The sequence below is a fragment of the Pseudorasbora parva genome, chromosome 10 (genome assembly GCF_024679245.1).
Source record: "Pseudorasbora parva isolate DD20220531a chromosome 10, ASM2467924v1, whole genome shotgun sequence".
Lineage (NCBI taxonomy): Eukaryota > Metazoa > Chordata > Actinopteri > Cypriniformes > Gobionidae > Pseudorasbora > Pseudorasbora parva.
Genome location: NC_090181.1, coordinates 27,473,088 through 27,488,828, shown reverse-complemented (window position 1 = coordinate 27,488,828; position 15,741 = coordinate 27,473,088). Strand labels below are relative to the sequence as shown.

General features: G+C 48.1%; 1 protein-coding gene across 2 annotated transcripts in view; it reads left to right on the top strand.

The window, feature by feature from the left end:
* ccdc85ca (coiled-coil domain containing 85C, a) overlaps positions 1-15,741 on the top strand; it is a 66,406-nt gene that overhangs the window by 33,991 nt on the left and 16,674 nt on the right. For both annotated transcript variants that reach the window (XM_067455703.1, XM_067455702.1), the window contains exon 2: positions 9,522-9,601. In XM_067455703.1, the coding sequence (XP_067311804.1) occupies positions 9,522-9,601 (80 nt within the window). The remainder of the gene's footprint in view (positions 1-9,521; positions 9,602-15,741) is intronic.

Genomic DNA, 15,741 nt, shown 5'->3' with positions numbered 1-15,741 from the left:
TGGCAAAGAGGATTAACGAAGAAGGACCTCTGCCTAGCGTTGCGTTTCTGGTGAGTCCACAACCATGTGTCCATCCCATCTGAGCTATTTAAGTTAAATTACCTTTCAAATCGTCATCTTCAAGCATGTATTGTTGTCAGAAATAAGATATGAATGGAAAACAAACATTGATTCGTTCTGGGCTCATTAAGTGTTCATCATATACTGTAATCAAGTCAGAGGCAGCAGTGACACCTGCTGGAGATCATCAATTTTATTGTGATGAACCATGAAAATGGTGTGGGAATGACTGATTGGAGAATGAGGATTAGGCATGTTTTATTAGTTTTGGGCTCAAAGGGCACAGGAGAGGAACCTTTGAATCTTATTTCAAAGGGCCGGGGCGGCCCATCCTTGACTGATGCTGTTAACATCTTTCTGATGTTTCGGGGGTATTAGAGTGATTCTGTGGGCAGAAACATGTTTTAAATGTTTTTAAAAGAATTGTCTTATGCTCACCAAGGCTGAATTCATTTGACTTTGACGGTAAACTAAATTTTTACAATTTAAAAACAACTGTTTTCCATTTCAATATACTTTAAAATGTAATTTATTCCTGTAATGTATGTGTGTGTGTGTGTGTGTGTGTGTGTGTGTGTGCGTGCTTGTGTACGTGAATGTATACATGCTCTTAAACAGCTAATCTCTTCTTCAGACTTCGCTCCTGAATGGTGCAAATGCATGGCACCATATCACCCTCATGATGTCTGTCATCTGGCATTTGTAGAAAAAAAACAAAAAACAGGAACTGCATTGTTGACATCATATTATGTAATTACAGAAAGCAGGAAATACCATTATGTTTTAAAGAGGCCATATTATGCCCATTTAAAAAAAAAAATCTTGATTTTGTCTTTTGACTCTACTAAAATAGGTTCCCTTATCGAGGGAACTTCCCACTGCGTCGAAACGCTTTGGGGATGCTCCCTAAGCATCAGCGAATCTGAAGCCTGAATAAACACTAGTCCAATCCGATTGGTCGTGCGTGATGACGTCATTGTGACGGCGTACCCGGAAGTATAAAAGGGGAGCCGGCGCATAATGGCGGCAGTTATTGCTCTTCAGCATAGCGCTCTCTGTTTGGTCTGTCTATTTACTGTTGTCTGTCCAGTTGCGAGTGTGTGTGTGAGTGACTTTATAGTAAAAGTATGGAAGAAAGAAAGAGTGGATTTAGACAGTGTGTGCATCCGTGTCCCCGCTTCATCTCGGGATCGGATACACACCTGTTATGTGTGCAGTGTCTGGGTGTGCAGCACGCTCGGGCGGCTCTCGAGGGAGCCGCCTGTGAGCACTGTGAGCGGCTGACACTCAGGCTGCTCCGCTCTAGGCTGGCCGTGTTCGATGAGACCGGCCAGCCTCGTGAGCCCCATGGTTCTGGACCCGCGGTCGCTGAGGCGTCGCGGCGTCGCAGATCATGGGGCTCACAGCGGGATCTGTCAGAGGGCTTTGGGACTGCTGCGGCACTTTCCCAATCCTCCTCTGACAGTTCCGATGATCTTCCTCCCCGTGTGGAAGCCCGCTTTGCGGCTTCTTCCCCCGGGGCGGAGGGTCCGATGCTCGTTCTCTCCGGTTCCGAGGAGCCGGAGGGCGCGGGCATCGGGGCGGGGGATGAGGTTTTTCCATCGCCTCATCCGCCCGCCCAGGAGGAATTGGTCGAGGTGTTGACCCGGGCTGTGGCTAAACTCAATATTGAGTGGCCACAGGAGGAACAGGAAGTCCGGCCACCCAGTAGGCTGGATGACCGGTTCCTCGCACACCGGGTCCAAACACCGCGCCGGGGTTTGCCTTTTTTCCCCGATCTGCACACCGAGGTGTGTAGATCGTGGAGGAAGCCCTATTCCTCGCGTGTCTCTAATCCCCCACTGTTGGACTATTCCAACGTCCTGGGGGCACGCGAGGCGGGCTATGGGGCGATGCCGCGGGTGGAGGATGCTCTCGCGAGCTATCTTTCGCCCGAATCGGCATCGTCCCTTAAAACCCCGGTGCTGCCCACCAAACCCTGTCGGGACACCTCAGGGCTGGTGGGCAAGGCTTATATGGCGGCTGGGCGGGCTGGTAGTGCGCTGCACACTTTGTCTATCTTGCAGGCCTACCAGGCTGACCTTCTAAAAGAGCTGGATGAGGGCGAGGGTCCCTCTCCGGAGGATGTGCTGGAGCTCAGGAAGGTCGCAGATTTGTCTCTCCGTGTTACCAGGGAGACGGCCCGTGCCATCGGCCGCTCCATGGCAGCTATGGTGACAACGGAGAGACATCTCTGGCTGAATCTGTCGGGGATAAAGGAGAAGGACAGATCCTTCCTCCTGGACTCCCCGATCTCGCCTTCTGGTCTGTTTGGGGACGCGGTTAACTCCGTCGTCTCCAGACACCAGGAGGCGAAGAGACAGTCAGCGGCCTTCCAGCAGTACCTCCCTCGCCGCTCTAAGCCCGGGAAGGCTGGCCCTAGCGGGCAGCCTCAGCCGCCTGCCAGCTCCTCCTCGCATCGTCAGATGCAGAAAGAGAGCGTCGCCTCTAGAGCCCCTCCTCCGGGAGCTTGGCAACAGAGGCGGCGCGCTCACCAGCAGCCTTCCGCTCCGAAGGGCGATCTGAGGAACGTCCTTCAGGCGCGAAAGGCTGCCGCAAAGAAGTCCTAGCCTCGGCAGGACTTCTCAGGGCGGTCCCTCCCGCGAGGGGGCAACCGAGGTTGCTTCCTTCGCGGCGCCCTGGGGAAATCGATGTGGTAATCCCGCCGTCTATGACGCTTCGGGCCACATCGATTTCCCGCGAACGCACGCTGCTCCAGCCGCCTCTGGAAAGACCTGCGGCTGGGCAGCTGGCGCGTCCGCACACAGAGACTCGTTCCCAACCACTTCCTGCCGGGCAACCGCTTCAGGGGGTCGGGGACGAGGCTCGTGTAACACCCGACGCCAGCCTCGAGAGGCTGGTTCCCTTAGTAGATTATCTCGGCGCATGGAAATGCCTTCCGAGTGTATCCACATGGGTCCTGCGCATTGTAGAAAATGGGTACAGACTGCAGTTCGGTCGGCCTCCCCCTGGGTTCAGGGGGGTGACCTGGACTACAGTGGTACCAGAGCGGGGTCGGGTAATGGAACTAGAAGTAAAAACCTTACTGGCAAAGGGGGCCATAGAACATGTTCCTCCGCCAGACAGGGAGTCCGGGTTCTACAGCCGGTACTTTATAGTTCCCAAAAAGGATGGAGGGTTGCGTCCGATTATAGATCTAAGGGATTTGAATCGGTCTCTAAGGAGGTTCAGATTCAAAATGCTCACTATCCCCATGATCGTGAGTCAGATCCAGTCCCAGGACTGGTTCGTCACGATAGATCTGAAGGACGCATACTTTCATATCTCCATCCTTCCATGTCACAGGAAGTTCCTGAGGTTCGCTTTCGGGGGCGAAGCGTACCAATATCGAGTACTTCCCTTCGGCCTAGCCCTCTCCCCACGCACATTCACAAAGTGCATGGATGCAGCCCTGGCTCCTATGAGGCTTCAGGGCATCCGTGTACTGAATTATATCGACGACTGGCTCATACTGGCCCAGTCGTACGAGATGGCGGTTCGGCATCGAGATGTCGTTCTAGCCCACATAAAGTGCTTGGGGCTGAGACTCAACACGAACAAGAGTGTGTTGACGCCGTCCCAGAGGACTACGTTCCTAGGGGTGGTATGGGATTCGACGACGATGCGGGCACAATTGTCTCCCGCGCGCGTCGAGACCATACTGGCGATGGTCTCAGGAATAAGGCTAGGCCACACCATCACTGTGAAGCACTTTCAGAGAGTGCTGGGGCACATGGCAGCAGCGTCCAACGTGATACCGTTCGGCCTGCTACACATGAGACCCCTCCAGTGGTGGTTGAAAACCAAGGGGTTTTCCCCCAGAGGGAATCCTTTTCGTATGATCAGGGTAACGCGCAGATGCCTTCGTTCCCTAGTCATATGGAAGAAACCTTGGTTTCTGTCCCAGGGGCCAGTGTTGGGAGCGTCCTGTTGCCGGAAATCCGTTTCAACAGACGCCTCCCTCACTGGTTGGGGCGCGGTCATGGACGGCCGCTTTGCGAGGGGCCCATGGGAGGGCCGTCATTCCTCCTGGCACATAAATTGCCTGGAGATGATGGCGGTCTACAAAGCTCTCAGGAGCTTTCTCCCGGACCTCCGCGGCCAACATGTCCTGGTGCGGACAGACAATACGGCTGTCGTAGCGTACCTCAATCGCCAGGGAGGGGTAAGATCGCGCCCTCTGTGCAGATTGGCGCATCTGATCCTCCTGTGGTCCCAGGGGAAACTGTTGTCCATCAGGGCAATGTATGTCCCGGGGGTTCAAAATCAGGGAGCAGACATCCTGTCGAGGCAGGGGCTGAGGCCCGGGGAGTGGCGGCTCCACCCCAAAGTGGTGGAGGCCATATGCGAGAGGTTCGGCCCAGTGGAAGTGGATCTGTTTGCGTCTCGAGAGACGTCCCACTGTCCACTGTGGTTCTCCCTCACGCATCCAGCCCCGTTGGGGTTGGATGCCATGGTGCAGACGTGGCCGAGGCTGCGTCTGTACGCATTTCCCCCGATTGCTCTGCTCCCGGGAGTCCTGGAGAGGGTCCGTCGGCAGGGGGTCAGTCTACTTCTGGTAGCACCCCGTTGGCCGACGCGAGTTTGGTTCTCGGATATCATAGCCCTGCTGGCAGGTCATCCATGGCAGATTCCTCTGAGGAGGGATCTCCTGTCTCAGGCGGCGGGGACGATATTCCACCCCCGGCCGGAGATTTGGAACCTTTGGGTCTGGCCCCTGAGGGGGCCAGGTACCTAGAGGCTGGCCTGTCGGCAGAGTTGGTAGAGACCTTACTCAGCTCCAGGGCTCAGTCCACAAGGAGACTGTACAGCCTCAAGTGGAATGTATTTTCCACTTGGTGCAGGAGGCGTGAGGAGGACCCAGTTAACTGCCCAGTGGCTTCAGTGCTGGAGTTCCTCCAAGATCGCTTCTCTGCGGGCCTAACCCCGTCCACACTCAAGGTGTACGTGGCTGCCATTGCGGCTTTCCACACTCCTCTGGGTGATGGGCCTTTGGGTAGGCACCAGCTGGTTGTACAGTTCCTCCGTGGGGCTCGGAGGATGAGGCCTGTGGCTCAGTCCAGAGTTCCAACCTGGGACCTGGCAGTGGTTCCTCGAGGGGTTGGCTGAGGCCCCCTTCGAGCCACTGGAGTCAGCAGAACCTAAGAATCTGACCCTTAAGGTGGCCTTTCTACTCGCCATTACCTCTCTAAGGAGAGTGGGGGATCTCCAGGGCTTGGCAGTAACGCCGACTTGCCTGGAGTTTGCCCCGGGTGGAGTGAAGGCCATCTTACACCCTAGGCCGGGCTATGTGCCCAAGGTCCCATCGAGGGTGGTCAGGTCTTTGGTTCTGCAGGCATTTCATCCTCCGCCTCACGTGACGGCGGAAGAGGGGAGACTTCACCTACTCTGCCCGGTCAGGGCACTCAGGGTGTATCTGGCGAAGTCCGCACAGTGGAGGAGATCTCAACAATTGTTGGTGTGTTTTGGCTCACCCAAGAAGGGGTTGCCTGCGTCTACCCAGACAATCAGTAACTGGATTGTCCAGGCAATAACCATGGCTTACCAGGTGCGCAGTTTGCCTTCACCTGTAGCCGTGAGGGCACATTCCACCAGAGGCATGGCCTCTTCGGTGGCCCTCCTTTCTGGGGTCCCCTTGCAGGATATCTGCGAGGCGGCGGGGTGGGCTACTCCACACACTTTTATCAGGTTCTATAGCCTGGATCTCCCTGCGACGCCTGGCGCGAGGGTGCTCCAACCCTAGTTGTGCCCGGTCTCCGGCTTCACACTAGGACAGGCGCTACCCTCGGTGTGGCCTAGTGGGTACTCGTTCCCCAAAGCGTTTCGACGCAGTGGGAAGTTCCCTCGATAAGGGAACGGCTCGGGTTATGTATATAACCCTTGTTCCCTGAGAGGGAACGAGCACTGCGTCGTACCACCACACCTCGGCACGCCTGGAGCGCATGCTTCAGAGCAAAGAACTGCCGCCATTATGCGCCGGCTCCCCTTTTATACTTCCGGGTACGCCGTCACAATGACGTCATCACGCACGACCAATCGGATTGGACTAGTGTTTATTCAGGCTTCAGATTCGCTGATGCTTAGGGAGCATCCCCAAAGCGTTTCGACGCAGTGCTCGTTCCCTCTCAGGGAACAAGGGTTATATACATAACCCGAGCCGTTTTCATGCTGGAATGTTAAAAAGCACATTATTCACATATTTTACTTTGTTGCTGCACCTCTCTTCCCAGTCTGTCTGTAATACTCTGTTTAGTTCGGCTTTCTATAAAACCCCTCCTTCCAAAAAGTGCAATGTGCTCTGATTGGTTGGCGGGAGCAGTGTGTTTTGAGTGGTTAAAGGGGTTACTTCAGCGATTAGCATATGGCTTTGTATCAGTAGAAACCCTAGAGTATATTCAAATAATTGTGCTTTCCCCCCTCATATCCTGAAGCAAGAGATTTATGCATTTTATTTCTGGAAAAAATCCTCCTATGATGCAAATCGATGATATTTCCATCAAAGGAGGAATGTTTGGCCAAAGGCTAAAGACTACAGCCAGCAGAGGGAGCCATTTCCGCATGTTTTGAACCCGCGCATGGGGGATGGAGATCACACTCAGAGCTCAGCTCAGCTACAGGCTCTCATTTAAACTGAGCTATGGTGAGCAATGCAAGTCTTTTAACTTCTCAAATTAATTTCTATGAAAGTTAAGCTTGCAAAGGCATGAACTGAAACGCGCCAGACTGAACTTGCGTTGTGAATGTATGCCGCGAGTATAGTCGCGATTACCTCAGCTCTCATCACGAGAGCTCATTCAGCTCATTTATCTCACTCCTGCAGTTAGTGCTCAGTGCTGTGATACTCTCGCGATGACTCATTCATTATATTGAACAGACACGTTTAGTTTTTAATTGTAGTGTCTTCTCCAACTCAGTCACAGTAATCAAGTAGGTGGCTTTGGAAATGGCCTCACAGGGCAGCGAAGCATTCTGGGAATTGTAGTCTTTCATCCCCATGAGACAAAAATACATTTTCTGTCCAGTCTAGAAGGCACCAAATTCAGAAATAATTTCACATCTCTACTACATTGTCAACATTGTCATCTCTACTACAAACCTTGCTCCAGCCTTTATCTTTACTCAAAGTAGTAAGCATTACAGACAGTCTGCATTAATTGACACAGTTTTAGCCAATACTGCAGCCCAAAGCTGATTTACAGTAGTATTTCAGTACGACATTAATAACGTGAGTTAGACGGTTAGCCAGAGACATACACAATATGAAACACACGAAACACATTGTAGAGCACAACATTTTCTTGACATGATACTATCCAGTATCCGCTGCAGTGTTTGAGGTGCTTCAAGGTTTCCCTGGTGTGTTCTGCATGCGCAATAAGTGGACGGGCAATATGCTAATGTTTCGTAGTGGTGTCACAAAGAAATGGCTTCGTTTATTTACTCAGTGTCGAATCTTACATTAGAGAGACAATAACTTTATACACGCTGCACTTTCAGATTTAAAACTTTGCAGGATGTTTTTATTCACTTAGAACTATGTTACACACTAATGAAAGGTAATTTTCAAAAATCCATTATAGGGTTTTTTAAATGAGGAATGCTTTGACGAGTACGTTCTCTGAAGAAAATGCAAGACTTCAATCGAGGCATTTCAAGGAGTTCAGAAACAGTGCGCACTGATATAAACAATAACTCCCTTTGGAATAGACTTGGGCTTTGTAACTTTGCAGACCTTTTTCATGCCTAACCAGCAACATTACACACTAAAAAAAAGTTGAAAATGTGAAAAAGCATAATATACGAAGACTCTAGAAAACTTGATTCTGATTCTGGCATTCTGGAAGCAAATATATTTGTGTTATTGTTCCCAGTATTGTATTATTTCATTTATTGTTAATATTACATAAACATGTCATTTCATTTCACACAAAACCTTTCTGCTTTGTCTCAGGGGCCTGATCACCCTGTCAGGGTTTATTTTGCAATATTGGCCATGTGACTGTGTGTATATACAATTGGATTCAGATATTTTAATATGTTTAGATAACTAAGCACCTCTTGGTCTCTTCCAGGAGGGTTTTGAGAATGAAAGAGATATTTAAGGATGGCCTAAGTAAAATTACTAGTCACTCTTTTGGCATCTCCTCTAGCCAACAAATCCTCCATCAGCAAAAGGTCATGAAAGGCATGATGGGAATGCAGCATAAACTCAAGACCAGACACCTCAAGATCTCCCTCTGCCACTATGCCAAATCTTTTATTTTGTTCACTGATTCATTGGCTTGCAATTCACAGACATGAAATCAGTGTGTTTACCAGTGCCTCTACGTTCTCTGACGTCTGATTATGTTTCGAGACAAACGTCAGCCGGCTTAAATGAAAGCAGCTTGTGTGCGTCAAAGGCAATGTAGATTTCCCGATTTGAGATATCTTTGCCGTCTAAATGAGTTCTTTAAAGTATAAGCCTTTATGTGATCATGTTGGATGTGAACTGTGCTAAACGTTCGTCTTTCAGCATCTTTCTTTTGCTTTGACAGATGTCTTCTATTTAAATTATGTAGCTGCAGTGCATTCTGGGATATGGTATTATATGTCAGTGCCTAATAGAAAGCAGCACCATTTAAAAATGACTTAGATTCCAGGATGACCAAATCACTTTTAGGGAGTTTTTACAGTGAACCGGTTTTCATAACATAAGAAATTATGTTTAGAGAAACTTGAGGAATGAGGAGGGTAAAAAAAATCTCACAAGCTGCTTGTAGATGAAAAATCAGGGGCCACACAGAACTGCAGATCATCTTGATTCCATTAACTGTCCTGATCACAATGGACTGAATTTCAAATAAGAGGAATGCTGTGTGTGTGTGTGTGTGTGTGTGTGTGTGTGTGTGTGTGTGTGTGTGCGTGCGTGCGTGCGTGCGTGCGTGCGTGCGTGCGTGCGTGCATGTAATATAATATACTACTGTTCAAAAGCTTGGGATGTTTTTGTTGAAATTTCAAGGAAATGTATACTTTTCATCTGAAAGGATCCATTAAATGAATCAAAAGTGACAGTAAAGACTTAAGAATTAAAAAGTATAATAATAATAAATGCTGTTCTTTTGAACTTTCTGTTCATCAAATAATTCTGAAAATAATGTATGAAATAATGTAAAATAAAACATGTTTGTTAAGCATTTGAAGTTATTTTAAATTTCACAATATTACTGTTTTTACTGTATTTAAAAACTATATATAAAATTGAATCAAATCAATGCAGCTTTCAGGAGCATCAGAGACATCTAAAAAAAAAAAAAGAAAACCTTCTGACATCAAACGTTTGAATTGTAGTGTATGTGATGTATGTTCTACTGTATGTTCAAACCAGTTTCCGAACTTTCTAATCCATATTTCTATTTTTTCCCTCTTTATTCTTTGCACAGATCCATCTTCAAACTACATCCGCCAACTGGAGACTAAAGTCCGCATTTTAGAGGATGACAACAAGCAATTGTTATCCCAGGTAAGAGTCTAATCTGCCGACAATGTGATAGAATAAAATAAAAACACAAAGTTTCATTTTCACGCCAGCTCCCAGAGGCTAGCCAATCATAAGAGGGTAATTTGCTTACAGAATAGACATAATATAGTAATAGGGCTTTATTCAGAAAGAGTAGAAAGTTGTTATGTAGACCTAAATTCAGTTGCTTTTGTTAAATAACTGTATAATAATGGTAAAAAAATATAAATGAATAATAAATAGTAATAAGTCTGTTTTTTATTTGTTTTATATATCACATTTAATAACGACAAAAGTCTACCAAAGTGTTGCAAAATAGAAACGTAAAACCAATAACATAGAACAGTAGTATACAGCAAATTACTCTAGCCCATAAGCTATACCTATCACTGTGAAGCTGCTTTGACACAATTGTGATTGTAAAAGTGCTATATAAATAAATAAAGTTGATTGATAAACTGTTTTAAAAAGATACAGGCAATGGAAATGGAAGATCACACTCAACTGCAAATGCATGATCCACCTTCGAGTTTCAAGCGTGTCACTGGTATCGAATACATTCAAAGTATTCGAAGATACAGTGACTGTCAGTGTCTGAAGAGAGATGTTCTCATCTGGTTTCTTTAGAAGATCAAGCTTTATATCGTCTGCATAAAAATTATATAAAATCTGATGTACTTAAAGTTGCAGTTTGTAACATTTTGCACTCTAGTGGTTAATAAACATAACTGCATTTGTCTTGCGGAAGAACGTTGCAGCCAGAGCTACTTCTCTCTGTTTATGTCTATGACGAGTCACGCAGCGGACCCTACTAGACCGGTCTGAAATAGTCCCAATATAAACACTTATTATAAGTGTACCATATTTATTAAGAGTAAGACAAAAACAAGGTTTGGAAAATGGTTTCATGTTTTGCATTCTCATTATATATAATTTTTGTAAATCTTGAACACAAAAAAAGTTGCAGACAGCAGCTTTAAAGGGTTAGTTCACCCAAAAATGAAATTAATGTCATTAATGACTCACCCTAATATTGTTCCACAGCCGTAAGACCTCCGTTCATCTTCAGACTTCAGAACACAGTTTAAGATATTTTATATTTAGTCAGAGAGTAAATAAAGATTCAAACGGTAATTCATGACCGTTTGAATCTTTATTTGAGGTTTGAAAACAAACGCGGAAGAGAAGACAATGCTGAATAAAGTCGTAGTTTTTGTTATTTTTGGACCAAAATGTATTTTTGATGCTTCAAGAGATTCTTATTAACAAACTGATGTCACATGTGGACTACTTTGATGATGTTTTTATTCCCTTTCTGGACATGGACGGTAGGTATAGTGCGCGTACACTTAGATACGCTGTCAGAATAAATATAAAATATCTTAAACTGTGTTCTGAAGATGAACAGAGGTCTTATGTCTGTGGAACGACATAAGGGTGAGTCATTAATGACATCAATTTCATTTTTGGGTGAACTAACCCTTTAAGGTAGGATGGGAACCAAATTAAGGCTGTTACCTTAATACCAACATATGCCTCTAAACGTTTTAATAAAATAGAGTGACCCTGTGCTTAGATCCAAAAGAACCAAAACATCACATTTTCCTGGGTTGATAGGATTCTGCCAATACTGAGCTCTGAACCCGGACTGAAACCTATCCAATATATCATTATTCTTTAAAAAGGATGAGAGATGATGAAAAACAACCTTCTCCAATACTTTGAAATAGGCAGATAACTAGTTAATTGGAAAAAGTAAAGGCTGAATCACAGCATGTTTCAACAACAACAGGATAAGACCACAATTAATTATAATGCATGGGTCAATAGTGTCTAAAACTTCCACAGTGATCCAGAAAGGTGGGAATAGAATCCAGAGAACAGGTTGCAGGTTTCATATTGCAAGTAATATCTATTCCTATTAGATAGGAAAGAGACAGGCTCGAAGCTATTTAAAGTAGAGGAATTGCAATGGCTGACAAGAGAAACTTTAAATTAAATTTCAAATTAGTATATATATGATTTTAAAAAAGTTGACTGTTCCCTTTATCGAGGGAACTCGCACTGCGTCGTCGAGTGACGACACTCTGGGGAACGCCCTCGGCGTGACGTCTCTGAAGAATGAATGAAATCTGCCACCAATCTGATTTGTGCTACGTCATGATATAGTAAGTGACGGCATATGCGGAAGCTATAAGAAGGCGCCGTAACATAGTACGCGGAGGCGGAGGCTCTGTGTGCATATTGTTTGTCTATTTACTGTTGTCTGTCACTATTAGAAAGCAAGCATGGCAAGCGAGCAGTTTAGAAGGTATGTGCACCCGTGACCACGGGTGACACACACCAGCTGTGTGTGCAGTGTCTCGGGCGCAGCACGCTCAGGCGGCTCTCGAGGTTGCAGCGAGTGTGAAAAGCTGCCGCTCCGGGTGCTGTGCTCACGGCTGGCCGTATTTAATGATGGCGGCCAGGCTCGCGAGCCCCAGATCCGGTCCCGCGTCTGTTGAGGCAGCGCTGCGGCGGCGATCATGGCGCTCACAACTGGATCTCGCGACGGGAGGCGGGCATGCTGAGGCATCTTCCCAATCCTCGTCCGATGATTCAGACGCTCTTCCGCCTCGTGAGGAAGCCCGCGGTGCGGCATCTTCCAGCAAGGTTGATAACCCAGTGCTGATGCTGTCTGATTCAGAGGGATCAGATCAGTTCAGCCTGGAGGTGGGCGGCGTGTAGGTGGATTCACCTCTTCACTCCCCCGTTCAAGAAGAGCTTGTGGACGTGTTGACACGCGCTGTGGCCAAACTCAACATCGAATGGCCACAGGAAAAAGTCGAAGTCCAGCCTGTGAGCAAGCTGGATGGACGCTTTTTCAAAAAGAAATAAATATATATTATATATATACATATTCTAGTAATCAAATGTAAAATCGCGCGCCGACTTGGGAACAATCTCTTGCGGACATTTTTGTGCTTTTAATAGCTCTTTTTATTATTAAACATGTCCCACAACCAACAGTAGCTGTAGCTAGACTGTATTTTACAACAATCACTGATCGTTCTGATTCTGTCATTACATTTGCGTTTTAGGGAGAAATGGCAGCATTGCTGCAAAGGGAATTAAGTTGCGCTAGACATAAATATTATTATTATAATCTTTGGAAGCCAAAATCTAAAATAAAATCAGACTATCATAGATCTAAAGTGTAACCAGACTTTGTTTGAATGTTTAGTTCTGTCCTCGGCTGTCGTTTGCGCCTCTCTCTCTCTCTCTCTCTCTCTCTCTCTCTCTCTCTGGTCACGTGTATTTTCAAGAGTACCGACAGCAGAACCGATAACGTCCGAGCTTATTGATACAAAGGTCTTTCAAAATTCACCCCCGGGGCCCGTTTGATACCGGTTTTCGGTACCCATCCCTACTTGCATCCAATAATAGATCTGAGGTACTTGAACTGGTCTCTGAGGAGATTCAGGTTCAAGATACTCACCATTCCAGCTATCGTGAGTCAGATCCAGTTCGAGGACTGGTTTGTCACGATAGATCTGAAGGATGCATACTTTCATGTCTCCATCCTCCCTGCCCACAGGAGGTTCCTGAGGTTCGCTTTCAGGGGCGAAGCGTACCAGTATCGGGTTCTTCCTTTTGGTCTAGCTCTTTCCCCTCGCACCTTCACCAAGTGCATGGATGCAGCGCTGGCCCTGATGAGGCTCCAGGGCATCCGTGTACTCAATTATATCGACGACTGGCTCATATTGGCCCAGTCGCGAGAGATGGCAATTCGGCATCGAGATGTCGTTTTGTCCCATCTCAGGTGCTATGGGCTGAGCCTAAACACGAACAAAAGCGTGTTAACGCCCTCCCAGAGGACAACGTTCCTGGGAGTAGTATAGGACTCGACTACGATGCGGGCTCGCATGTCCCCCGCGCGGGTTGAGACCATACGGGCGGAAGTCTCAACTATGAAGCTAGGCCACAGCCGCACTGTGAAGCAGTTCCAAAGACTTCTAGGCCTCATGGCAGCAGCGTCCAACGTGATTCCGTTCGGCCTGCTATACATGAGGCCCCTCCAGTGGTGGCTGGGGTCTAGGGGTTTCTCCCCGAGGGGAAAACCTTTCCGTATGATCAGGATAACGCGCAAATGCCTTCGTTCCCTCGTCATATGGAAAAATACCAGGTTCCTGTCCCAAGGGCCAGTGTTAGGAGCGTCATGTTGCAGGAAGATCCTTTCAACAGACGCCTCCCTCACGGGCTGGTTTGCGAGAGGTCGGTGGGGGCCCCAGCTTTCTTCCTGGCACATCAATTGCCTGGAAATGTTGGTGGTTTACAAAGCTCTGAGGAGCTTTCTCCCGGACCTCCACGGCCACCATGTCCTGATACAGTCCGACAATATGTCTGTGGTATCGTATCTGAATCACCAGGGGGGTCTGAGGTCGCGCCCACTATGCAGGTTGGCGCACCAGATCCTTTTGTGGTCCCAGGGGAAGCTGTTGTCTCTCAGAGCGATGTACGTCCCAGGGGACCAGAACCAGGGAGCAGACGTCCTGTCGAGGCAGGGCCTGAGGCCCGGGGAGTGGCGGCTCCACCCGTGGAGGCCGTGTGCGAGAGGTTTGGCCCAGTGGAAGTGGACCTGTTTGCATCTCATGAGACGACCCACTGTCCACTGTGGTTCTCCCTCAGGCATCCGGCCCCCCTGGGACCGTTTCTCCGCCGGTCTGACCCCATCCACTCTGAAGGTGTATGTGGCTGCCATAGGGGCTTTCCACTCGCCTATAGATGCGGGTCCATTGGGTAGACACTACTTGGTTGTACGGTTCCTCCGTGGTAGTTATCGAAGGGTTGGCTGAGGCCGCCTTTGAGCCACTGGAGTCAGCCGAGGCAAGAAACCTGACCATTAAGGGGGCTTTTCTCCTCGCCATGACTTCTCTGAGGAGAGTGGGGGACCTCCAGGCCTTGGTGGTGATGCCAACTTGCTTGGAGTTTGCCCCGGGCGGGGTGAAAGCTATCTTACACCCCAGGCCGGGCTACGTGCCCAAGGTTCCATCTGTGGGGATGAGGTCAGTGTTTCAGGCTTTTCATCCTCCGCCTCACTAGGCTGCACCTGCTCTGCCCGGTCAGGGCTCTGAGAATTTATGTTGAGAGGTCAGCACACTGGAGGAGATCGGACCAGCTTTTGCTGTGTTTTGGCCCTCCCAATAAAGGGTTGCCTGCGGCAAAGCAGATGATCAGCAACTGGATCGTCCAGGCGATAGCCACGGCTTATTGGGTGCGCAATTTGCCTTCACCCATTGGCGTGAGGGCTCACTCTACGAGGGGCTTGGCCTCCTCGGTGGCCCTCCTTTCGGGAGCTTCGCTTATTGAGATTTGCGAAGCGGCAGGTTGGGCCAACCCTCACACCTTCATTAGGTTTTATAAGCTGGATCTCCCGGCTACACCGGGCGCTAGGGTTCTCGCGTCCTAAGTGTGCCTGGGGTGTGCCAGCTTCACACTAGGACGGGCGTGATACGGTGTGGCATAGTGGGTATTCGTTCCCCAGAGTTTCGTCACTTGACAACGCAGTGCGAGTTCCCTCGATAAAGGGAACGTCTCGGGTTATGTATATAACCCTTTTTCCCTGAGAGGGAATGAGACACTGCGTCTCGTCGCCACACCTTCATGTAGAGCACCTGCTTCATCGCAAAGGCTGTCTGTACTATGTGACGGCGCCTTCTTATAGCTTCCGCATATGCCTTCACTTACTACGTCATGACGTAGCACCAATCAGATTGGTGGCAGATTTCATTCATGCTTCAGAGACATCACGCCGAGGGCGTTCCCCAGAGTGTCGTCACACGACAACGCAGTGTCTCGTTCCCTCTCAGGGAACAAGGGTTATATACATAACCCGAGACGTTTCGCAACCATATACAATATTAGTCATTTATGGGTTTGACATACAGTGCAGCAATGCAATAGTGTGCTTAAGGGTTTTAATCAAGTGCTGATTTTTAAAAGCATGTTTCCCTACACAGCACATGATCAGCAATATAATGAAAATTAAAAATGAGTGTGGTCATGGGGGCAGGGGGAGCATGCTTTGGTCAGCTGGGACCCCTTTTTCAGTCTTGCATGCGCAGTAGAATTTGCACTTTTTGTGTGTTTGTGTTGTAGATTGT